This window comes from Centruroides sculpturatus, unplaced genomic scaffold (assembly GCF_000671375.1).
Source record: "Centruroides sculpturatus isolate CEXI.00-Female unplaced genomic scaffold, Cexi_2.0 scaffold186, whole genome shotgun sequence".
Classification (NCBI taxonomy): Eukaryota; Metazoa; Arthropoda; class Arachnida; order Scorpiones; family Buthidae; genus Centruroides; species Centruroides sculpturatus.
In genome coordinates, this window is record NW_019384354.1 from 86,657 (window position 1) to 112,931 (window position 26,275).

A 26,275-nucleotide genomic window follows, 5' to 3' on the forward strand; every position below is an offset into this window, starting at 1 on the left:
GTATTATATTTTAACTGTCTTGACCTATATCTCATAAATTTATTGAATTTTTTAAATATTTTCAATTATTTGATAAATTTGAATTAATCTGCAATCTAAAATATTATAAAAGTACAATATGTCATTGCTATATATTTATTTACCCATCTTCTCCTCCAAAAATTGAACCTTCAGACTCTGTTTCCCAACTATCATTATCTTCATCACCAAAACTTTCATCATCTCCCCAGAGATCATCTGAATCCTGTAAAAAATTTTCCAAAAGATGCATATATAAGAATTATTTAAATGTTTTAGACTTAAAAAATAAAAATTTTTTGAAATATTTCATAAATAAATTTAAAATAAATATTTATCACTCTTAATTTTAATAGCTTATTAATATTTTAAAAATAATTTGGAATAGAAATTATTATACTAAAAAGACTACTTTTTTAAATAAAGGATTTAAGCAAAAATTTAGTTTTACAATACTGTAGAATATAATGGCAGAGGTTGTACAATTGATATACAGTAGAGCGTCGATTATCCGAAATTCAATCATCCAAAAGAATTCCAGTCAGCAAATTTAAATTTTCACCAGTGCTGTGGCGCTGCAATCTTTGGCTATATCTTAGGCTACTCAAATATTTTACGTTTTTGATACTAAATTAACTTCTGAAGCATAATTTTTTATTGTTTTTATATTTTTCAATATATTTATTTTGTTCGTACAAAATAAAAAAATAATTTTTAACGAGACAATAGTCTTTGTTAGGCTTAACATTGACGAAAATTCAACGCAAAGCGACACGCAACAGAGAAAAATGTCAAGATGGGATAAATTAATATATTTTTTCATACATAATCAGTTATCCGAAACATCGCTCTTCCGAACAACCCCAGTCCCCAATTGATTCGGATAATCGATGCTCTATTGTATTGTGTACATTTAAAATAATGATTCAAATCAGTTTTTTAATATTTTATCAGAGTTAATTACACATCAAGAAATGATGTTTTAAAAATTTTCAAATAAAAAAATGTATCAATTATAACTATAATTTTAAGTTTAAAATTTTTACATTCAAATTAAATTAATAAATAGAGTGGATATTTTTAATAGTTTAATCTCAACACAGGATCAATATAAATTAGATGAAGAAATAATAATTCATCAAAACTAAAATAGTAAATAAAAAGGCAATTATTTTGATTACCGTAACATGGGGGTTGCATTGCATAGTGCCAAAACTGTCACTTAATATTTTTATTAAAGTAATGATAAAATTCTAGTTGCCTTATTTCGATATTCAGCTTGAAATTGAACGAGGAAACCCCTATGAACTTTGATCTATTGACCCAAAAGTTTCATGAACCCCTCACTGATAATGAGAAAGACTTAAGTTTAAAATTTGAGCTTTCTAGACATAGTAGTTTTTTCTCTACAAGCTTCTGCAGTGCCAGAAGAAAATACAGCTTTTTTTGCACTTCTCAATTGCTTATATTTTGGCAACTGCATTACAGAAAATGTTGAAATTTTGCATACTACCTAAGAAAATAATTTTCTTTTGAATGAGATATTCAGAATTACTTCATGTGTTTTGGGGCAGAGAAATCAATCCCTGAAAATCAGCAACTCTGATTCCTGTATATGTAGTCAGTCAGTGACTTTTTTACTTGGTGGGACTTCTGATTTTGAATTTCTGGGGTAAATAGGCATACAACAAAAATGACTCTATTTATCCCATGCAACTTTTTTCAGTATCAATGGTTTAAGATTTGAAAAAGTCTTAGCTCTGAAATAGCTAAATAGATCTATTTATATGTTTCCATATCAGTCTTGATTTATTTTTGTAAAGACACTTTTCTTAAACTTGGTGACTTTTGTAGTGAAGGTATACAGAAAATAAAGATTCCAGCAGACAGTATTTTGCCAAAGTCCGTCAAATTGAAGAATGTAGATATGTAGGCTCTTTTTACAGAAGAACACAGATGATGGAATTTTTGGAGACATGAGGAATTTCACCTTAAATATGGAAATGTTATTAAGAGACCATTACCAGCTCTTCAGTATGCTTCAAAAACAAATTTTCTTAATGACTTTACTAACTTGAGTATTTTTTTAAAAGCTCTTTCATTTTTATTTATGTAATCAGTTTTCCAGATTACCAAAGTGATTTGAGTAGTGTGTTGTAAAACTGTGTAAGTTCTAATGTGTGTAATGTAAGATCTAAGTAACTAATAAACTGTTTTGCAAAGTATTTTGTTTTAATTCTCTAGTTGTAAAATAGAAGCAAACAATTTTTAATTTACTGTTCCTATTTATCCTAACTCAAGAAGTAAAAAGAAGCATCAAGTAAAAAAAAAAAAAAAGCAAGGAATTTGATTACTTCATACATCATCTACTAAAGTTTGAAGTTGTTAAAGAGGGTAAGAATAATATTTTAAAAAACTTATGATGTCACATCATTAATGTTATTGGAGTTACAGAATCATTTAGACAGAAAGGTGTTTCTATTCACCCCCATTTTATGGTATAATTATTAAAAATATGGTAAAATTTGAGAAAAAGAATATGTATCTAGTAATACTTACATATTCTCCCACCCTATACAATTCTTGAGGATAACAAAGAGAAGTTCTCCCACTAACCCAAGACACTTGTACTTGACCAGAAGAATATACATCTATAACTTGACCAGCTGTACAATAAGGATCAGTATCCTATATAAAAATATCAATGTTTTTTTATTTATAAGTATTTCCTTTTTAAATTTTTGAAATTATTTATCCAATAGTTAAATTTAAAAATCATATTTTATATATTTTCATTCATGAAGTATGAAATACAGTATGTTGTTATAATAAATTAAAGAATTAATACTTTGTCAAAATAATCAGGGTTTTATTATGAAATTCTATTTTAACTGTAAAACACTAGAAATAGTACAATGATATAAAAAATATAGCTCTATGATCATTTAAAATCATAAGAACCTCTATTGTAATTCATTTAAAATTACAATACAATTCTTTCTATGATTAGAGTATAGCAATGCAACTGGCAATCAACTCTTGTCAACTCTTTTGCTGTTACAATGTAACTTTTTTAAACTAGTATTATTTTCTTTTTATTGGGAGTTGTTTTATCACCCCACCTACAGCCTCAACCTTGCTTGCACTGAGTGACTCATTTGTTCCCAAAAATGAAAAGCATGATTGAAATGCAACAATTTGAATCCAATTAGGAACTGATTTGTGACACTGATGGATGACTCAACTTCCAGACAACAAATTTCTTTAATGAGGGGATACAGAAAATAGTGCCACATTATGACAAATGCTGAATTCTGGCAGAACTTATGTCAAGAAGTAGCTAAGATATGAGTAAAGTTAAAAATAAAACTGTTTACAATTGGCATCTGTTCCGGTACACCAATAACACAAGGTAAAATTCAAATAGTTCATATCTCCCGAACTTGTTCATCAAGAAGGCGCCTTACGACAGAAGACAAGCAGTTGGCTAGCAGTAACACTTTCTTTGGCTATCGTAGAATTCAGACAGCAAGAAGACAGATCAAAACTCCTGCTTCTCCTGCCATCTAGCCATCTATCCGATAGCCAACCAATCAGCCGCTTTGCTGGTCTCAGCTCTATCCCAAGTCCGTCTTGGTGGCCTGGATATCTTCTCCAATCCAGAAGATTGGAGAAGATATCCAGTCTTCTCCAATCTGATGTCTTCTCCAATCGTCTTTTCCTTGAGGTACATGTGTTACCAGTTTGAATTCAACAAATCGTGTTCTTCCACAATCTCTCCTTGACACCTCCCCAACCGAGGATCAAACTGAGCTCACTTGAGCCTGTTTGATACCCGATGTCTTACAGTCACAACACTATGGAGTACAGTCTGTTAGATACACACAAATTAACCCAATTTCCTTCTGGAATGCCCAGGAGGACAATTCCCATTTATGCACAGAGATGCTACATCTCATCATGCTCACATCCTGCCCTCTCGTTCCGTGAGACCGGGCTTTACTGACCCTCTCCCAAGAACAGCACCCGTGGTGCCATCAGCACTTCCTTCTTCCCTTTTGATAGTCATTGACCATCCCTACTTTCTCATAGAGATTCCGGTTTCCTACTGCAAGTCCAACCATGACCCATAACCATCAGTTTCTAGGCCTGTAATATCCTTCTCGCCTATGTCCCTGTAGCTCGTTCTAGCTGGGCTTCAAGCCCTCCCAATGAAAATAGCGTGTCAGCCACCTGTTTTAACTTAAAAGTGACCACACATGTCACAATCTGTGGTCCCCTTGATTCCTCGCTGCCTCCCTCCTATTGAATTTCAGGGATTACTACCAAGGCTGTGCCTAATCCTTGTCCGAATACCTCAGTCAACTGTATTCGCCCTTCTGTCTCTCTTCATGACAAAGAGTTTTCCAATTATCCCAACACAAACATCTCTGTTCCCACATCAACTATGGCAACGAGTCAGTTCTCTCCTCCCACTAATTCAGCCGTCTCCCTAGCCTTTTTGGGCTCTTTAGTAATCATGTGAGCCGCTATCTGAGCTCTGTGGGACTCCCCGCTGCCTTCCTCCCTTTGAACTAGTGGGACGGTTACCAAGGACGTGTCCACCCATTGTCTGAAGGACCCAATTAACTGAATCCCTGGACGATATTCCTTAGAAGTATTGTGAAGGTTGTCCTGTGCTGTGTGTGGGTGATGTAGTGGGACTTCACTAACTCTCATGTTTTCCCACCTTCAGTCGTCCAACTGCTGCATCGAAGAAACCTCTATTATCTCCCTAACGCTCATACCTGAGTCGACTTGAGTCCGTTGCCTCAGGCTTGATTACAGTACTTCTGAAGCTTATCTACATGGACCAACTTCTTCCCTCTGTCTTCTAACTCACCTCATAATTGCCTTCGTGCTCCTTTGATGATCATCTGATTTGTTATCAGGATGTGCCTTCCTAATCAGGATGGTATTTTCTACCCTACACTCCTTGGGCTGATCCTTTAAGCCATAGTAGGCAGTATACTGCTCTTGTTCCATGCCTGCCTGTTTTGCTGCAATCTTACTGATTGCCTTGATGTGCTCAACTAACCTAGTCATCCCCATTATCTTTCTGAGCTCTTGTGCTGAAGGTTGGTCATCTACCTTCACCCTCGTTGGCCTGCTGGTCTCCTGCTTCTATTCCCTTTCCTGCAGTAATGAGTGGCTCCTGACTAGCCCCATTACTCACCTCATTAAACATCTCTGCTACTGTACTTAATATGCTCTTCTCTAGTGGCTCCTCTGGTTCCTCATGGGTTTCTAGAACTGATTCATTCATGCGAGACTAAGGTGTTTTTCCTCCTCTCCACAATCTGGGCAGACTCCCTTGAACTCCCTGCACACGATTGTCAACCTTTCTCTTGATGTTCCAATTCTCAGAGTTCTGCATCTTACTACGCACTTCCCCTCACTCTGTCTTTAGCTTTGGCTTTCCTCTAGCAATGAGTCTTAGCTGTCTGGCCTCATTACAAATCCTGCCAAATTCCCTCACTACCTCAGTACCAACTGCCCTCATTGCTGCTCCAAGACCTCTTGGGTCTCCACATAGCCCCAAGAAGGTGCTTTCCTCTTTTCTGGCCATCTGGGCAGTGTCCTTTGTATCCCTTGCACCTGGTCTTCCAATTTTTTTCCAGTGATTCGGTTTGCAGAGTTCCATGTCTTATTATGAGGCTTTCCGTGCTCTAACTCGAGCCTCAGTCTTCCCGCAGTAACAAGTTGTGCTAGCTTGTCCCTGTTATTTGCCTTGCCGTCTTTCTTTGCAACTGTGCTTCATACAATCTACCCCTGTCGTTCTACTGAAACCTTGTCTTTCTGCACAACCCCAAGAAGGTACTTCCCCTTCTCCAGGCCATCTGGACAGTGTCCATCGTCTTCTCTGCATTGGCTCATCAAAATTTTCCCAATGACTCAGTTCACAGTTGACAGTTCCCAGATCTTGGGTTCACTTGCACCATAGTTCAGTCTTCTTGATAAGTCTTTTCTGCTTCCGGAGTCATCCTCTGATATTGTGCAAAAGCCAATCCTGTCGACTGCACCAGTAAAGTTAAAAATAAAACTGTTCACAATTGGTGTCCATTCCAGTATGCCAACAACACAAGGTAAAGTTCAAATAGTTCATATCTCCCAAACTTGTTCATCAAGAAGGCACCTTATGACAGACAAGCAGTTAGCTAGCAGTAACACTTTCTTTGTCTATCGTAGAATTTGGACAGCAAGACAGATCCAAACTTGAAACTCCTGCTTCCACATCAACTTTATATAGTCATTGTCTAGCCCAGTGTTACTCAGCATCTAACGAATCGTCACCCCCTTCAACATAGTATCGCTCCCTTCACTTCAAAATTCCGATGCCGAGGGCCAAGGCTAATGCCAAATTCGTACTGCATTGAATAGACTAATGACTAGTATAATGTTATTTGTTTAATTATTGTATGATATAACGAATACAATATATAATTATTCTTAATATAATGTTTCACTATATTGCCCAGAAAATTGTTTTTCAACCCCAAAATATAAATTGTTACTAATCGCCCCCTGAACATGGAAAAATGCCCATATGGGGGTGATATCGCCCCCATTGAGAAACACTGATCTAGCCGATGGCTGACCAATCAGCCGCTTGCTAGTCTCAGCTCTATCCCAGGTCCGCCTCAGTGGCCTGATGTTTTCTTCAACTGTCTTGTCTCTGAGGTACATGCATTACAAATCAGTTTCAAATTCAACCAATTGTGTCTTCCACAATCTCTCCTCAACAATATGTATGTATTTTTTGTGTATAATAAATATAGTTTTTCTTTATTCTTGTTTTTTTCATAACATATCAGAGGTTAATTTCTAAACAGTCCTTGTAATTGCATATTAACTATGCCCAATATATAGTAATAAACAAATAACACTGGGTTTTAAATCAGGCTATAATTTGGTTAATTAATTATAAATATATTATGTAATTTGGATTAAATGTAGGTGATAAGTCACCATCTTATGTTAAATTTAAATTATTTACTTATTTCTAATTATTAAAATTATTATTAATAATTATTTACTTATTTCTAATTATTTTTATTTCTAGAGAAAAAAATTAATTCAAAATAAGACACTTACCTCTGAACTCAACTCCTGCTTACTGTGAAGATGCACTGCCAATTATGCTGGCCAGACTTCCATTCAATATTTTGCTTCCAGGCCAATTTAGAAAACATAAGTGCAACTTGGCTAAGTGTGATAAAAGGCAGTGGATGTATAATTCTCCCCATAATTTGATGTAGTAAGTTGTCCTGTATGGCTATGTTTTAAACTAGTCTGGAAGTAGTGATTGGACAGAAGTCTGGACAGTATAAATGATAGTACAGTACATGGTAAACAGAAATTAAGCATCCAAATATCACTCTGGATCAATCTCTTCCAAAATATTCTGAATTTATTTACTTCTAACTATTTAAATTCAACACAAAATGGCAGCTTAATTGTCTACTTTTAATCCATGTTACAAAATATCTTTATAATTAATTAGCTATATTTCAGCTAATTAATATCCAACAGTGTCATTTATTAGTTCTATGTAATAATATCTAAATTATAAGTAAATAATACTAGAGCAAAATAAAAATGTTAAATAATTTTAAACAATTTATCAATTAATTTTAATTAAAGAATTAAAGTAAAAATTGTATAATAAGTAATTATAATTATTTAAATAAAAATATAATTACAGAATGTACTCCAACCTGAAAGTTGGCTACCCGTATTACACAAGAACCAGGCCTGTACCGAAAATCAGGATGATCTTTGATATCATATACACTAACTTCTTGGTTATTAAGTACTTCAGGTCTAAAGAAAATACCAAATAAAATTCAATAATCATGAATCAATTTTAAACAAAAGAACAAAAATAATCTAAGCATGTTGTCATCAACTAAATTTTTCAATTATTATTTTAAAAATTATTCCTTAAGTTTATAAATTTGAGAACAGTACAAGCAGATAGATACTATACAAAGGTTATCCAAACAGACAGATTGATTTTTTTCCACAAGATAATCATTCTGGGAATGATTTAAATATTATTATTACATTAATAAATTTTTGTTATTTAATTTGAGTTAAGCACCTTTAAACACAAATTCATAGATGTTATTTATATTATGCAAATATTAATTACAGGTGGAACCTGGCATCACTAACCCAAAATGAATTTATATTATTTGCTGTTATGCTGGATCCTCAAATAATAGCTACATATGGGTTGCCTTATATGTATATGTTGAATTCATATATTTGCTACTGTTAAGTTTCTGTTTGTTTTATAAGTTCCAAATGGTTAAAATTAATGTTTTAAAAGTGTTGTGTTTCAAACATTCAGATTTTGGAATTTGATTAGTTCTCTAACCTGAAGCAAACCTTGGGTAAGGTTGAAAGCATTCATTGGATGTTTTATTAAATGTTTGCTAACCAAACTTAAAGATTCGTTAATGGTTGTTATTAATACCGGTAATTGAGCTAGAACATATTTTTATTAATTAAGGTGATCCTCTACTTTTATACAATTTACTATTTCATACACATTTTGTTCTTTCTCGTTTTATCAATATATAAGACAAAATGCACATACTTTCATGTACAAAGGACAATAGAAAAAAACACAGTATGTTACAGAACTCTTATCAAGAAAAGAAAAAGAAGCGTACAATTCAATTATCTCTTGACAAATTTATAAAGAAAATACCAGATACTAATCAATAAAAAATAAATATTTTGAAAACACTTTTTGATTTTTTTTTACACTGTTCTACTTTTGTACGTTTCAACTTTCATACACATTTCAGGAACTAATTAGGTACAAAAGTAGAGGAATGTCTGTAATGTGATGTTATTAATTAATTTGATCTAAATTCAATTTTGATGCATACTGAAAAATGGTAGTAGTATCTTACCCACATACACATTGAAATTTAATGAGAGTAGCATCATCATCAATGATTTGTATCCTGACATCTAATGATACAAGGTGATCTGGACACCACTAACTTCTGAATCAGTAGTCCTGTTGTTGATTGGTCAGGCCATCAACTTTCCTTAACACTGGAAGTACATGGAGTTGACAGTTTGTCTCTCTCTAATCTGTGACTGTTAGTTTGCTCTTGCTGAGTAGTTGATTTGGCAACCAAGTGTATGAAACCAGAGCAAATATGGCATTCAAAATTTTTTTTTTGTAAACCAAATTGTTCGAAAAATGAGGCCTTTGAAACTCAAGGTTTGACTATTTTTTATTATTATTATTATTATTAAAATAGATATACACAAAGAATATAAATTATATTTGATATTCAAATTATATAATTTATAACACAAGGCTTAAATTAATAAAATCTGTAAATTACATTCACTTAATCTTTATTTACTTACACTGGCTCAGAACCTGCTAAGTATGTTTTCATCCAAGTAACTAATGCAGTACGACCAGTATGATCAACTTTCTTAACAACACCATATTCATGTGGTCTAGGACTATCTATAATTAAATAATTATTCTATAATTCATTTACAGTATACTATAATTAACAATCATAAATTTCATTTGAATCTTAATATTCATGTTAATATTGTACAAGCAGTGAAAATTTATTTTATTGTTTTTTAAGTAATAATTTTCAAAATTAGAAAAAAATATTACATTTTATTCACATTCTGTTACTTTTGGCAATCAGCAAGAGTAGCATGTTATCAGGGGGCAGTTTATCAGATTTGACTATTATTAGTGCTTTACAACAGTGATGGAGCTATGTCAAGATTTGACTGTATTTCTATTTATATTTTAATTAAATTTTATTTTAACTAATAGCATACCTTTGTTTTCGATAACAAAATCACCAGGAAAAAATTCATGCCCATCTAAATGGTGAACTGGATATAAAGCAGCTGATGGAATTTCTTCTTCAATAGAACCATCCTGATAGAAAATATTTCATATTAAAACTACACAATGTACTGTAAAATTATAAATATTTTTATAATTAAAAAAAATCAAAAATAAATTGATTAAATTATTTGTGATTTTAACATTTATGTTTTAATTAATTTTCACTATTTATTCATAATTATATATGAAAATTTATATGCTAAAAATAGATATACACAAAGAATTTAAATAAATATCATTTACTATTTAACCCTTTAAAATCAACATCCCGAAAAACCTCGGGCAAGTTCCATAGAGTTTCATAAAACTCGGTACTTTTGGCCCTTTCCCAAATTTTTTTTTTTTTGAATTTTTAAAATGTTTTTTAGGTCCCCAAATTTTTTCAGAATTTTTTGTCCGCGCAAAAAAATTTTATCGCGATTTTAATGAGCCTTTGTTAAGGCTTGATTATGGCTCAATTGTTTTTCAATGGGAGTTTTTATCAAATTTATTTCATGGTTCCTAAGTTGTAGCGCACGGATTTTTTTTCGGTAAAGTTATTAAAAGCTGCTTTTTGATGTCAAAAACGACCTCCGATATTTTTTAATTTTTTTAATTAATATATTTTATTTTATATTAAGTTAATTAATTAGGGGGGGTCGGAAATCGCAATTAAAATTTTAATTTTTTAAAAACATTTAAAAATATACGATTAATTCACCTTGACCCTACTTTAAACCTTTGTCCTCCCGAGACGTTTATGAGAATGCCCCGGGAAATCTGACTCCAGCTGTGTTCAAGGTCACCCAGCTGTGTAAACAATAACTCATCAATGTTAAATTTCACAGAAAGGCCAAACAATGGAAAATAAAGTTTGAAGCTTTTTCTTCAAAATTAACGCATTTTTTTCGTTTTTTTTCAGTTTAAAGTATTTTTTATGTTTAATTAAACATTAGCATTAAAAATTACGGTGTACGCTCCGGCGTATTTTTACGCCGGTGGTAAAGAAAGGGTTAAAGAATTTAAGTAAATATTATTTACTATTACTAATGTTTTCACCTTTTTGGTAACATTTTTCTGACCTTCTAATAATATAAATTCAAATAACATTCATTTGTATAACATTATTTCCTTTAAAAAATAATAACTTTGCTAATTTATTAATTAAATTTATTATTTTTCTTAAATTTTAATTAAGAACAATTGGAAACAAATGAGGAACATTGAAATAATATGATGTTATTTCTATATAAATGTATTAACAAATTTGACGTAAAAACATTTAAAGGTCAAACTAACTATACATCAAATTAACCTGTAGAATAAGAAGAGCAAAATATAATTGTGAATATCAAAAAATGCTTCAAAAACTAAAAAAAATTCATTAAAAAAGACAAGATATCGAATTATTATTAGTTAAACTGTTTTTTCCAGATCTTTACTCATAAATCAGATGGATATAGAAAACATTTATTTTTAGAACTCTTTCTTATGCAGTAGCACTATCTATATTATCTATTTTTAGAAATGTATATAACATACCTGCCATACAACATCAGCATTAGTTTTAGTCACTAAAGTTTCAGTTACTACACGATCACCAGTTTTAAGAGGCAAAAGATCTTGAAGCAACTTTTTTCGAGCTCTCTTTAATTTCTTTTTCTTCAGCATTTTTGTAGCAAGTGATGGACCTTTTCTTGACTTAGACTTACTTCCTAGAAAATTAGAGTATTAAATCCTTAACATTCATATACCAGTATAATCTATTAAAAAATAGTTTTTATCATTTCAATAATTTTAGTTCTTTATTTAGAATTTTAAAAATTTTATAAGAAACTAAGCCTGAATCATATTATCAACTAAATAATCATGCCAAATTTATTATCAAGCTACATTTTGGCTAATTAAATATGTAAATATTATTTAATTTGAACTAAAGATAGATGATTAAGTCATTATCTTGTATTAAATTTAATTTCTAATTATTAACAGAAATAATGGTATCAATCAGTTAATATTATCAAAATTTCCCATTATATCAAATAGTCCCATACATTATATAAGTTAAAATACACTATAAAACTTCACTTATTCTAATCAGAATTTGATTATTGTTATATACATAGTTCATATTGCAAAAAGGTTCAGGTCACACAAAGCTCCAGATAAACAATAACATTATATGCTGTTACATGTTAAGTATGTTCAATTGGATAAGATAATGCATATTTTAATATAAATTTGACATCATTCTTACTCTAAAACTGATGAGATTATGTCAAATTAACACAGAAATGTGTATTATCCCAACCAAATGAACAGATCCAACAAGTTAAAATTTTTAACTTGGTAAATTTAAACAACTTAATAAAATAATTTTCCAAAAAATTGCTAGTCAATATCTATATCAAATATTATATACCTTTTTTTCCAATATCTACAGATGATGACGTTGAATAGCTGCTTTGAGAAGCAGAATCTGATGTATTTCCTTCCTCATCTTCATCAACACTTTCAAAATCAGATTCATTTTGATTGATGTTATTTTGTTGTTCTATATTTAAGACATCTGATGAAGTTTCTTCAACAATATCTGTATCTGCATCTTCAGGTTCTTTTGCAGAAGAATTAATCAAAACTTTATCTGGACACAATGATTTTGTAAGTGTCTGTTTCCATTCTTCTAATGTTATAATTTTCTCACTTTCCTTAATAACATAAAAGTTTCTATCACCTATTTGAAGAGCACAAGGTTCAAATACATGCATCATTTTCACTCTAAAAATTAAAAACAAAATTTTAATAAATTTATGCTTTAAATAATCACTAAATAATTACATAATTTTCATTTTTAAATAAATAAATACTTTCCATTAAACATTTTATATATGTAATATTTATTAAAATTACATAACTGTCTACATATACTGTATATTTGTTTATATACAGGATTTCAACTCAAATTTTTGTTTTAAATTCCCTGACTTCCCCTGACCAGCTTTGTACAAATTTCCTGATCCTCATGTCCATTATAGTTCAGCACATTGACAAAATAAAACAACATACAATTTACTAAACAAATATGTTATTGCTTCTTAGACTTTTTAATTAGTTATTTTTTCTAATTAACAGTTACATAATTTTTATAATTGCTGAATAATTAAAATTAAAAATAAAATGTTTTATTAAATTAAAATACTTTATCCAGTTATTAATCCACAACCATAAATCTATGTGGCTTTGAAAAAAAAATAAAAAAGCCATTATTTTTCATTCATTAACAAAACCTGTAAAATCCATGTACAAAAGTATATATTTATTAAATTTCTCTTAATAATTTCCTGAACTTCATAAAATATTAATATAATAAACTGGGGAAAAAATCTGAAATTTTGTTACACAATCAGAATTATTAAAATAAAAAAATTATAAATAACACCATTTAAATTAAAATTATTTAACATTTTTTGTACGTTGTTGTTATTTTTTTTTAATCAGTTCATTAACATCTGCCCTCAAACTGAGAGTGTAAGTGGTAATTGTGATAGATTCATAGTGTTAATATATTTCAAAAAAATTTTATTCAATGTTAGATTATTAAGAATATTACAGACTTTTCTCTAAAATTCGTAATACTGCACAATTAATACAGCTATGTTAAAATTTACAAATGACAATTGATATTGCCATATATCATATTTGGGACTTAGTTTGATCCCCTGGCATTTTGCAATGCTCTCTTCCCTGTTGCATTTTATAATTATTCACATAAACAATCAATATTAGTTTTTAAAATTAATCTGCACTATCAGTAAAAGAAGTAATGTATGTAATAATTGTATAAACATTAAACAAAATATAAAAAATACACAAAGTGATTACAATTTATAAGGTCTGATTTTGAGTGATTTTAAAATATTATTCTATTTGCATTGTAAGAGTGTAAGTCTTATATGTAATAAGACTTACTTATTAAATCTAAAATTGTAAAAAAATGTAAAAATTAAAATTAAATTTTGACTGACAGTATTTACATCAATATACATGGTCTGTCCCAAAAGTAAGTGTACTGATTTTTTATTTAATGATTGTACAGCTTAAATTACTATTTTCTCGTTGCTAGATATCTTAGCAGCATGTCTAGACCTATTTCAAGTTGATCAGTTAAGTCAAGCGTGCACAATTTCTGTGTACGATAGTGTTTTAACACATTGTTACGTTTGAAATGGAAAAAAATCTTGAACAATGTTACACTAGCAAGTTTTATGTGAAACTCAAGAAATCTGCAACTGAGACATTTGCAGATATAACCAAAGCTTATGGAGATGCCACTTTATTGAGAAACATGGTGTTTAGATGGCACAAATATCCAGCGTAAAAACAATTCTTATCGTTTTTTTATAGCCGTGGAATTGTGCACAGAAAATTTTTACCTTTAGGACAGACAGTTAATCAGGCCTTCTACAAAGATGTCTTGGAATGACTTCAAAAACAGGTCAAGCAAGTCTGCAGGAATATTGCAGAAGATTGGGTGCTGCACCACGATAATGTGCCTGCTTACACAGTGCTATAAATTTGAGAGTTTTTGGCCAAGAAAAAATCCCCACACTCCCACAACCTCTCTACAGCCTGGACTTAGCTCCTTGTGACTTCTATCTATTCCCTAAAATAAAATCAAAGTTAAAAGTTCATCATTTCAGGACAGTGGAAAACATCAAAAAGTTGTAACTGATGAACAAAACATTCTTATAGAAAACAACTTCAGGTACTGCTACAATTAGTGGAAAAAACTTTGGAACAATTGTTAATAGGAAGCAACTGCAGTGCCCACTTGGCCTTTACATCAATAATCATAAAATCAAAATAACTTCTCATCTCAAGTACCTCACCATTTTCATTGATCCAACACTAAGTTGAAAATTCCACATAGAAGAGATGTGCAAAAAAATGAAGCAAAGAATTAGCATAATGCACGATATAGTCCAAAACACCTGGGGCTTTAGCAGCAGGAACACAAGGATCATTTATAAGAGAGCAATTGAGCCTGCTTTACTCTATGCTGCTCAGATATGGGGCGAGAGGACTGGCCTCATTCACACTAAGAGGAAAATTCTGTTGGTTCAGAGGGGCATGGCCATTTTGATATGCAAAGCATACCAAACTGCCCCAACTGACACCCTCCTTGTAATTGCAAATATTACACCAATCAATTTAAAAATCGAGATTATTATTTGGAGGTGGAAAATCATAAACATGAACTACATCATCATCACTGAGGAGGATGTGTGTCAATTTATAAAACAAGGCGACTATCCCTGGATTGCCAGAACCTCATTCATGACATAAAACAATGCAAATTGGACAATTACCCTACTGGAATTGAAACCATGACCCATCCAGCTGAGTTAAGCAAGATAAAAATTAACATTAACAATAAAGAAGAGGAAAAGGCCAACTGGCAAGTTTTTACAGATGAATCCAAGAGTGAGACTAGTATGGAGGCAGCAATGATCATCTACAGTGGTGTCTGTAGCCAAATTACCCACCAGCAGTATTTTAAGTTCCATGACCATTGCTCCAACAACCAAGCAGAGCTCTGGGCCATGTACAGAGCACTTACTACTATTACCAATAAACAGAGACACCTCCAGGAAAGCATAAGCTTCAACACTGATAGCAGGGTATGTACTGAGTACCCTAGAAGGAAAAGGAGAGTACCAGAATTGGTATCAAATTCCTTGCTAGAAATCTATACAAGCATAAAAATATCTGCTTCAACTAAGTCCCTGGTCACAAGGGAGTTGTTGGGAACAAGGAAACCGACAGGCTAGCCAAGAAAGCCTCCTCCCTGGCAACCTCTCCCTATTTCCTTCATAATCAACTACATCAACAGCAAAACCCTGGACTGCTGGCAAGAGGAGTGAGAAACTTCAAACACTGTAAAGATTACCTTCAGCTTTCTACCATCTATTCATCTCAGGCAGTACTACAATCACATTAATCCCAGCTATGAGCTCTCTCAATGCTTCTCTGGCCACCTTCTGAGTTACCTCTGCAGGTTCTGCATCAGGAACTCCAACACCTGTGAATGCAACATCACCACCATCGGCAATGTCTACCATGTCATCTTGGACTGCCCTTCACATGTCACATGACATGCCTAAGGAACTGCTCATCCGTAACTGTCTTCAAAATGGCCTAAATTGATCCCCAAACACGGATTTCTTTTGCAAAAGCAAATCGAATCTCGAGGATCTTATGGCCTTCATCAGGAACAGTAAATTCTTCACAATGAACCCAACCAGCTTGTCCCCCATTACAACTTAATGTAGTGCTTCTTGCCTGGACTTACAGGCATCTTATTGTACTTTGATCTTCCTGCTAACTGCTCACTGTATTAGACTTTTTTGCATTTTTACTTGTATTCTCTTAACTGAACTATATCATTTTTTATACTTTTATTTTATTGTTGTATTGTGACAATTGTAATATGGTATGGGTATCTTTATTTGGCATTTATACTGTAACTTTTATATTTCATTATTCTTATCTTGTATCTTGTAATGTATCTTGTCGGCTAGTGCCCAAAGGCACTCTGTTATTTTAACATCTACGTTGCATATTACTTGTATTGTTAGTCCTCTTGGAACCTCTACTATTTAGCCAAATCCTTGCCAAAAAAACACTCTGTTACTATTATACATATTGTAAATACTTGGTTGTTTATAAAATTTGCAATGCAGGCAATCAGAAGAACCCCACTTCCCTTCCTCTTCCCCTCCCATCACTCTCCCCACCTCAGCCAACCATCTTCCTCCCACCCCCTTTTTCTCCTTTTTCCCACCTTCCTTCTTTGTTTTAAGTTTCAAGTGTATTTAAACCATCTTGTGCCTTTTGCATGTAGCACCAATTTTTTTTTACTGTATTCTGGTTTTAAAAAGTGAAATTAGAATACACACTTATTTATTAGGGAAAAAAAGAGTTGTTTAAAAGAAATCATTTACCAATAAAACTTTCTACATAAATACATGCAAAAATGCATGTATTTATATAGAAAATTTATAGATAAATTTATTTATATAATTTATAAATAAATAAATGTACAAAATGTATAAATAAATACATTTTTGTTGTAGCTAAGCAGCAAATAAATAAATAAATAAATAATGTTTAATTAAATAACAATTTTATTCAAGAGTTGGGTCACATTGAGGTTACCTATAGCTTACTGAAGGTTGTTTGGAAAATGGTAAGTAGTACATACTGATTGCTAAGAATACTGTCCTATTTGTTTGCATTCTATGATAAAGGTGTACATTTTATATCTGCTTTATGTCAATTTCAACTTTTAAGAGTTGTTTTAAGGCTGAAAAAGTTGGCTTATTTGTCAACATATACAATAATTCTCCCTTAATTTCTGTATCAAATAAACAAACACATGTTCAAAAATATATGTATAGATTTATTATGGCAAATAAAATTAATATGTATACACATTATATTTTCATTTAAAATTAGAAAAAGAAAAATAACTGATGTTCATATTTTTATAGAGAATGTAATTTAGATAATATTAAATTTTTATACACTACTCTTTATATACAATATATAGAAAAATGTAAACACTATGTACCTTAAAATAAAATAACTGATGATTATTCTATAAATTATTTTAGGATTTACTACATTTGGTACAAATAAGATTTTACTTTTTTTCCCCTTGGTTTAAAGAATAATTTAAAAAATTTTTTACAAACAAATAATTTTCAAGTTTTTTTACACAGTAGAACCCAGATTATCCAAAGCAAACCTGTAAATGAATGTACTAATTTCCTATACTGTAATTCATAAAAGAAATTTAAAGACAATAACATGTACATTACTACAAAATGATTCGTTTCTGTTACCTTTTTATCATTTAACTTCGATGTGAGATAAATCATTCATATTAAAATGTTACTATAATAATACACATTTTTATTCTTAAATTATTGTACTGTACATATTAATGATATAATAAACATTGTAAAAATTATTGTTTTTATATATGATTAAAGTAAGTATAAAAAGAGCTTAAAGGTAGTATACCAAATAAATGTTTTATATTCATAATTTTTAATCTGAAATGATTCTGGTCATTTGTATTATTTGAGTTTTCAGTTATCCAAGTTATCATCAGTCCACATTAACTCAGATAATCAGAGTTATATTATATTTGAAATATCAGAATGTAATGCAAAATTTTTATTCAATAAGTTTTCATGTAATTTGATTCTTAAATAATGATTATTGGTAAAAAATAATTGTCCATTTAGGAAATAATTCTTTTTTTTTAAATAGACAAGGTTAATTCACCTTAATAAATCTTCTCCTTGAATAAGGAATTTTGGTTGTTCAATTTCTGTAGATATTGTATTTCCTTCACAGTAAGCACGACATAACCATTGGACACCTATAGAAATAACTTTAACCTAAAAAAAATTTTTATTTTTAGTTTGATCATAATATTAAAAATTAAAATTTAATTTTTATTATATAAATAATAATAATAATAATTACAGTGGTACCTCAGGATACGAACGCCCCAGCATACGAAATTTTCAGGATACGACGTGAAATTCGAACATATTTTTGCTCCACGATACGAACAAAAACTCACCATACGACGTTACATTAGTTCGCATTTTTCATTTGTTTTTCTTACTACAGTTATTTTTTTTAATGTATTACTTGGCTTTAATTTGAGTATGTTTTTCGCGTTGGAACGAATTATTTGGTTTTACATGTAATCGTATGGGAAAAGATGATCCACCTTACGACATTTTCATGATACGATCTCAGTTTCGGAACGGATTAATTTCGTATCCTGAGGTACCACTGTATAATAATAAACTCATAAGAAAAAACATATGTAAGAAATGAATTTTTTCCTTCTGATTTTTATATTTATGATATGCAACAAAAAAAATAACAAGAAAACTCAATAACTATACAAATCTTCACTTTAGTTCAAACATATTTTTTATAGAGAACATAATTTAGATAATATTAAATTTTTATACACTACTCTTTATATACAATATATAGAAAAATGTAAACACTATATACGTTAAAATAAACTATTTTTATTCAGTTAAATGAGCAAGTTAACATTTATGTTAACTTGCTTGATAAAATAAAAGAAATCAAACAAGCAATGCTGAAAACAATAAAATAAATAATATAGCAGCAAAAAGTTAATACTAAATAGCAAAAATATTTTGTCAAGATATCAAGCTTAAATCCAATAAAAAAAAAATATCAATTATATAAATAATTCAGAAAAATAAAAAATGGGAAATCTGGATAATCTTAGCTTCTGTAAATGCCCTCTATAAAATACTACGAAAGAATGCATAGTACATCACAATTTCTACTATACAGTACAATCCCTATAAATCCATCAATGGTCAAAACTAAAAATGTGACAAATTAAAGAAATAGTCAATTAGCAAATATATCAAGGGATAATTAAGAAAATACACTTTTTTCAGTTTTATATGTAATTATATATGTATATAAAAATACAAATCATATTACCATATTATGTATTAAAAGTACAATATATAAGATTAATCATATAAATATTCTTTATATTTTGAAAAAGAAATGTCATTTTGTCTGTTTCTGTTTATTATGAGCATTTTGCAAAGTTCATAATAATTCATTATAATGTGATTATGTAATCAAGTAAATTTTACCTCTACACTTTTTGCATATATCAATCCTATGTAAAACAAGACTGATTTTCAATAGGATATTACCATATTACAAATTTTAGTAAACAAAGTCATTTATCTAATAAATTACATATCATAGTTTTTTTTTTATATATATATAAATAGGGTAATTAGTAGTGATTTTCAAATAAGATTACAAAATATACGACTACAATACAGTATATGCTTATTACTTACTTCTTCAACAGTAACTCTTATGTTTTTTGTTGGTTTTGACAACAGAGCACTCATTTCTTTATTCAGAGTTAACCATTTACATTTATCAAAGCAATGAACAGGACCCCATAATTGCTGGCCAGGATAAAAACTGTATTTTCTATATTCAGAAGTCTGTAGAAAAAGATATATATATATATATATTTATAAACTGAAAAGTTTTAAATTTAAAATTATATAAAAGACATTCAAATATAAGAGCAACATATATACAAGAAAATTGATTTGATAATAAAATCTCAATTATTGCACCAAAACTTTTTGTTTTTTGTGCAAAATAAAAGTTTTCATTGTACTCTTTTTTGTATCAAAATATGAAACATTTTTGTTTTTTAACAATTTCACAATGCAATGCTTTTTGACATTCAATCAAATTTGTTTTTTTTTCATTTAATGCATGCAGAATCACATTATTTTTCTTTTGCAACCATTCAAAGATGAGGAAGCATTTCAACAATGCTTCCTCATCTTTGAACAATGCTTATGTGCAATATATTCAAGTTTGTTGCAAGTTCCTGAATTCAATTATTTGTTGCTATTTCTTCCTGTAACATTTCTTCATAAATTCTTTCAAAATGCTCTGAACAAACTTAGTATGTTTTGAATTACTTAGATCAAAATTACCTGATCAAGATTACAATATCTGTGAATCTCTTCAGCAAAACATAATGTTGAACATTTAATTAAAGTGCACCAAGAAATATAAATCATCATTTGTTGTCATTGAATTATGTACCCAAAAGAAGAAATTCTTGAAACAAAAATTCTTCTATATTTTTCCAAAACATAACCCATTTTTTTGTTTAATAACAACATTTTAAAGCAAAGTACCATTTAATTTATTGTCTCTTTCCTTTAAAGTACAAATGTAAATAAATATCTAGTTTAATTTTTAATATATAAAGTTTGAATCATAATTTTAGAAAATTCTTAACAACAATTTCCTATCTCCCATATGTCAATTCTTCTTGATTATTGTACTGTCTTTCCTGGCAACATTAACCACTATAACTGGGATTTCCCTGTATAAAAGAACAATCATATAAAACTCAAAATTTCAAAATTACTTGCTGTTTAAGAGTCAAGAGAATTTAAAGCAAATTTTTACATTAAAAATATGCATAATTTGATTGTTAATTAACCATTAAATTCCTATTTATATAATTTTCATTCTTATCTTTTACATTTATCTGTACTTTAAATAAATATTAAAGTACAATAAGTTTTATAAAGTTTTATCATAAAATAACTATCAATCTTGATCATTTTCCATTTTCTACAATTCAAAAAGAAAACAATTTCCAAACTTTTTTATGGATCAAAAAATAACTGCTACTTAATCTACCCAAACAGGCTTGGCAATAAGTCAAATATTCAGAATAAGAGTAAAAAGTTAAGTTCTATTAATCTTTCAAATTTGTATCTTTCCCCAAAAGAATCACTATTCATATTGTATAAATTAAATTATATTGTAAAAATGAAACACTTGTAATAGTTAATATATTTTTCATGACAGAACAAAATCCAATATAAAATATTATATTTGTAATAAAAAAAATAGCTTTACATTATTTAGCTCTGTGTGTAAACAAAATTTCACAAACACAATTTTTGATTAAAGCCAGACAATCTGCTAAATTATTAAAGTATAATAAGGCTAAATTAAACTTTTTATCTAATTATTAACTTAGTCTTATGTAACCTGATGATTTGGCATAGCATCTGACTTTTGCTTTGTAAGTCCATTATTACAAATATAACCAGGGCCATATAGGCAAACTAGGCAATGGCCTAGGGCGCTTGAATTCGGGGAGGCAACATGGCAAAAGTACAAGCATAAATTACAATAAATAATGAAAAAATAAATGTTTTTTAATCACAATCCCTTCTCATGTGTTGACCCGTGAGTCACCATTTTGAAAGTAGTACCGTAGTCTCACGATCGCGATATTGCGTGCTGCATATTGAATAAAAATTAGACACTCTTGGGGTGACGTCAAAGTCATTTGCCTAGGGCGCTGAGTTTGCTCGGGCTGGCATTGAATATAACAAATTTATTTTTAAATTATATTATAATAATAATAAATATAATGTTTTAAAAACATATTTCAAGAGTTTCTTTTTTATATGGAATAATAATAGTCATTTAAACAGTAGTTTTAACAAATTTTAATTTATAATAATCATATCATTCATTTAATGCACTTTCAAACTTAATTACTATTCTGAAATTTTAGAAGAACACTAACATTTTTGGTTCTCTGATCACCCTCAGGTGTCAAAAGTCAAAAATGAAACACTTGTATTGGATGGAAGGATAAAAGGCTAGATTTGGATAAAGTAAACAAGCAGGGAAGACTGCTTACAACTGTGGCAGTTGATGTGATACAGTGAGAATACATTGCCAGGCAGAGAAAAGGTAGTTCTTATCCCTGCTGTTTATGCACACATTGGTAATAGATTGGTTATAAATTTTTCACTTCTCCACAATGCTGGCATGAAAGAGGTAAGGGACAGTTTGGTTGATTTTGATTGCCTGCCAATGTATCTGTGCTGGAAAGTTGCACAACTTTCCAGCACAAGCTAGCTCCCTTTTAATGTCACTTTTGTGTCCAGTGAGCCTCTGATTGAGGTGTAACCAGCATATACTGTGCAGATACCAGTCTCCTTGTTTATGTTCAGGATGATTTACATTCTGTTGCTCCATTTGTCATCCACTGAGTCTTTATCATTCTGTAGGAGGTGATTGGAAGACTATGCATTTATTATTATTTTTAGTGATGGATTCAAAGATAGGTTGTCAAGTCTTAAGAGTATGCAAACATGGAGAAGAAAGTAAACTTGCACTTAGACATATTTAACTGTTACCCCAGTTATCCAGTAAGTTATCCTAGTGACTAGTATATCATCTTCATTAATTTCTATTCATAAAGTAATAATATAAAAACAAGAAACTTATGTACAAATACTTTTTAAAAAACTTTTTTAAAAAAACTGATAATCATACTATAAACATTAATATTAATTAATATTATAAATATATATAAATTTTATTAAAGTTAACTTACTCTGTCTCTTTTATCCAGAATATCATCTAAATTGAAAGCATCATCATCTGATAATACACACCTAAAAATATAAAATTACCAATATTCTATTTGATGAGTAATTCAATAATTCATTCATTTATTAATTCATAATGTTATCAATACAATGTTTATAAAATCATAAAAAATTAATCAAAGTCTGTCTGCTAGGAATAAGCAAATTTCACCTATTGACTGAAGTAGCAGTTCTTAACCAGGGGTCCATAGAAAGTTTTCAGGAGTCCATGAGCTCAGAAGGGTAAAAATCAACTTATTATCTTAATTTTGTGTTATTGTGTAAAATTGTTGAGATGGAACATTAGTGAAGCCTCTTCTATGTGGCTTACAGAGATGCATTTGTTCTTAAAATTTAATGAGCTGATTTTGATAAAACTTTGCCATTTTTCATTAATTGTAATGAGAAACCAAACATGTAAGAAAGAAATGGGAGTCTATGACTTCATTTTCAAGATGCAGTGAGATCAAAGTGACAATGTCTTTGCTCCCTGACATGATTGAATATGCCCAATGGAATTTAGGGAGCAAAAATAAAAAATAACAAATGAACAAAACACAAGAACAAAGCAACTAATGCTGATTGCTTTGTTCTTGGATCATCTTTCTGTGCAAGTATCACTTCTCTGGCTTACAATGCAAGAATCATCTCCACCTAGTGAGGATTTCTTCATCTGTGGCAACAAGTGCAAGAGTTAACAATGTTCTCCAGGACTTAAGTGTATCAAAATTTGATTCCCAATTTTTGTGAAGTTTTCAAAGGATTTTCTGGTTTAGTGTGGCTTATGTTATATCAATTGATTTGCCATTTCAAGGGCTACAAAATGGTGCTCCTGTTTTCTTCACTCAATTAATTTCTGAAAAGTTTTTGGTTTATAAACAAACTTTGGTGATTTTTATCACAATTTGCCAAAGGTTATCCACTATGATGAGGGGCTTTATGAAGGGCTTTATGCCCGACTGATGAGGGGCTTTATGCCCAAAACGTGCTGTTGTCACGTATCAACTAAAATGATGGAAATAAAGCCAAGTGTTTATTTATAACTCAAATGTGAGTTCGAAGACCAAAGGTTATCCAGTTTTCTTTGTTTACTGGACACCATGGAACACTGTAGGCTTTAGTAAGGGCATTAATATTTTCATTCAAATAAGCCCAGTTGGGTTTGCATTTTTATGGCTTTCCCACTCAAGCTTTCAACTACCATTATGGGCTTTCACCATTAACTTCCTTTGTTATTCCTTCATTCTCACACATTCCCAATAAATATAAAATCCAAAATAATTAGCCTATATAATTCAGCTAAATTAATTTTGAAAATGTAATGATAATAAACTTTAACTATCTTTCCTATCTTTCATATGAAATTATATTAAAAAATAATTCTTGAATATAAAATTTAAAAAATCTGTTCAGATACTTTCTTTTAAATATATTATGATAAATAATATAAAATATTTCTTTTGCTTACTAAATCATACTAAACTATTTAATTACATTTGTATTATTGGAATGATAAAAACAATTTTTAATTACCTTGAACCATCATTACATTGTACAGTAATATCAGACTTCACTATTTTTACCATTCCTACCCAAGAATCAAGAAAGACAGCAATATCTGCACTGAATTCCTAAAAAGAAAAAATTCCAGCAAAATGTAAAATTTATGATTTAAATAATTACTATAATAAAACTAGATATTTACATTACCTCAAGTGGAATCAAGTCTTTGCTATTTATATCTGGAATCACTTGCTTCGTTCCAATTAACTGTACTGCAGCTAAAACATGTGTATTCCTACAATAGCCCAATTGAGTATCTTTTCCTTTGATTAACCTCCTTACTACATCACCTGGCATTAATGATCGATCATATAACTTTACCTATCAAAATTAGATTATATGTTAATTTCTCACAAGCAAAAAATTCTTACATATAAAACTAACTTTTATAGATATTTTTTCAAGAACAAAAACTTTATGTATTTTGTTAAGAAAAATTCTTAACAAAATACATAAAGTGACTTTAAAACTTTCTCATTAAGCTATTCATGTTTAAAATTAACAATTCTTAAAAATTTTAATACATTCTAACTTTGAAAACTGGTTCAAATGACAAAGAACTTAATTACTATTTATAAATAATTAAAATGAAAGCAATTTAATTAAAATATTTCAATGACTTAGAAAACACTATAAAAGTTTATACTAATATTTGAATCAGAAATGATATTCTTTCTTCAAAAACATAACATTTAAATTATGATTTGTTGTAATACTTATAATAAAATGATTTGATCTTCAGAGATCACTTTCTTGTAGAAAGTATAAAATTACAGATTTAAGAATTAAATTAAAAAACAAACAATGATCAATCAACACAAACAACACAATCAAGAAATAAATCAACATAATTTATTTCTTAATGGAATTATTTTTTCCAAAAATATTAAAATGACATTTTAAATCAGGGGTGTCCAACCTGCAGCCCAAGACAAGTTCCAATAAAGCTGAATAAACATGTAAACAAAACCTAAAATTTTTAAATTTTATTTTTATTTATTCATTTCAATGGCATAAACTCAAAAAAGAAGTTTCACAAAGCCATAAACCTTTATAACACATTTTATTTTTGAGTGAAAAGGAAATATTTTCAAATATTTGGAAATGTGTGAATGAGGAAGGAATACTAAATAAAGCTGGAGTTGTGACTCAAAAGATTATAGACCCTAATTCGAGGTAGCCTAAAGAGAGAAAGGCCAAAAGATAAAAAGTAGTGAAAAAGGTTAAATAGACCTTATGTTATGCAAGTATTGATTCTTAATTTTCCAACCTTCCTCACTTCTTTATCTTTCATCCTTTCTTTCCTTTCCCTGCATTTGGGTCTATAATCTTATGAATCCCAACTCCAGCTTTTAGTATTCCTTCCAGCATTGCAAGATCTGGCTACCCTTTTTTTAGTTTGGCATAAAAATATCATTTGATGCATTGGCTACTTTAACTTAATTTATTGTAACTTTATTATAATTATATATATGCTTTCTGCCACCTGGCAACACGCTACAGAGATTTTAGGCTAGTAAGTTGAGTTTATTATCGTCTGCACAGTATGTAAATTAGGTACCGTAAGTCTAATACAGCACTAATTTTATACATTTCTTGTGAAAGAAACACTTCTTATTCAACGGCCATAAAAATTATTTATATTAATGATGTCTCCAAAGGTCAA

At 29.9% G+C, this 26,275-nt stretch overlaps 1 protein-coding gene across 2 annotated transcripts in view; it reads right to left on the minus strand.

Moving 5' to 3' along the window:
• The window catches only part of LOC111639086 ((E3-independent) E2 ubiquitin-conjugating enzyme UBE2O-like), a 77,392-nt gene that overhangs the window by 35,661 nt on the left and 15,456 nt on the right, over positions 1-26,275 (minus strand). Inside the window, exons 2-13 of one of the 2 annotated variants that reach the window (XM_023384872.1) lie at positions 24,757-24,930; positions 24,580-24,677; positions 23,013-23,073; positions 19,906-20,058; positions 18,305-18,420; positions 12,372-12,727; positions 11,492-11,664; positions 9,898-10,000; positions 9,457-9,562; positions 7,776-7,881; positions 2,578-2,706; positions 144-244 (exon numbers count right to left, since the gene is read on the minus strand). In XM_023384872.1, the coding sequence (XP_023240640.1) occupies positions 144-244; positions 2,578-2,706; positions 7,776-7,881; positions 9,457-9,562; positions 9,898-10,000; positions 11,492-11,664; positions 12,372-12,727; positions 18,305-18,420; positions 19,906-20,058; positions 23,013-23,073; positions 24,580-24,677; positions 24,757-24,930 (1,676 nt within the window). Of the gene's footprint in view, positions 1-143; positions 245-2,577; positions 2,707-7,760; positions 7,882-9,456; positions 9,563-9,897; positions 10,001-11,491; positions 11,665-12,371; positions 12,728-18,304; positions 18,421-19,905; positions 20,059-23,012; positions 23,074-24,579; positions 24,678-24,756; positions 24,931-26,275 lie in introns of both variants that reach the window. The other variant, XM_023384864.1, reaches the window with a different exon arrangement.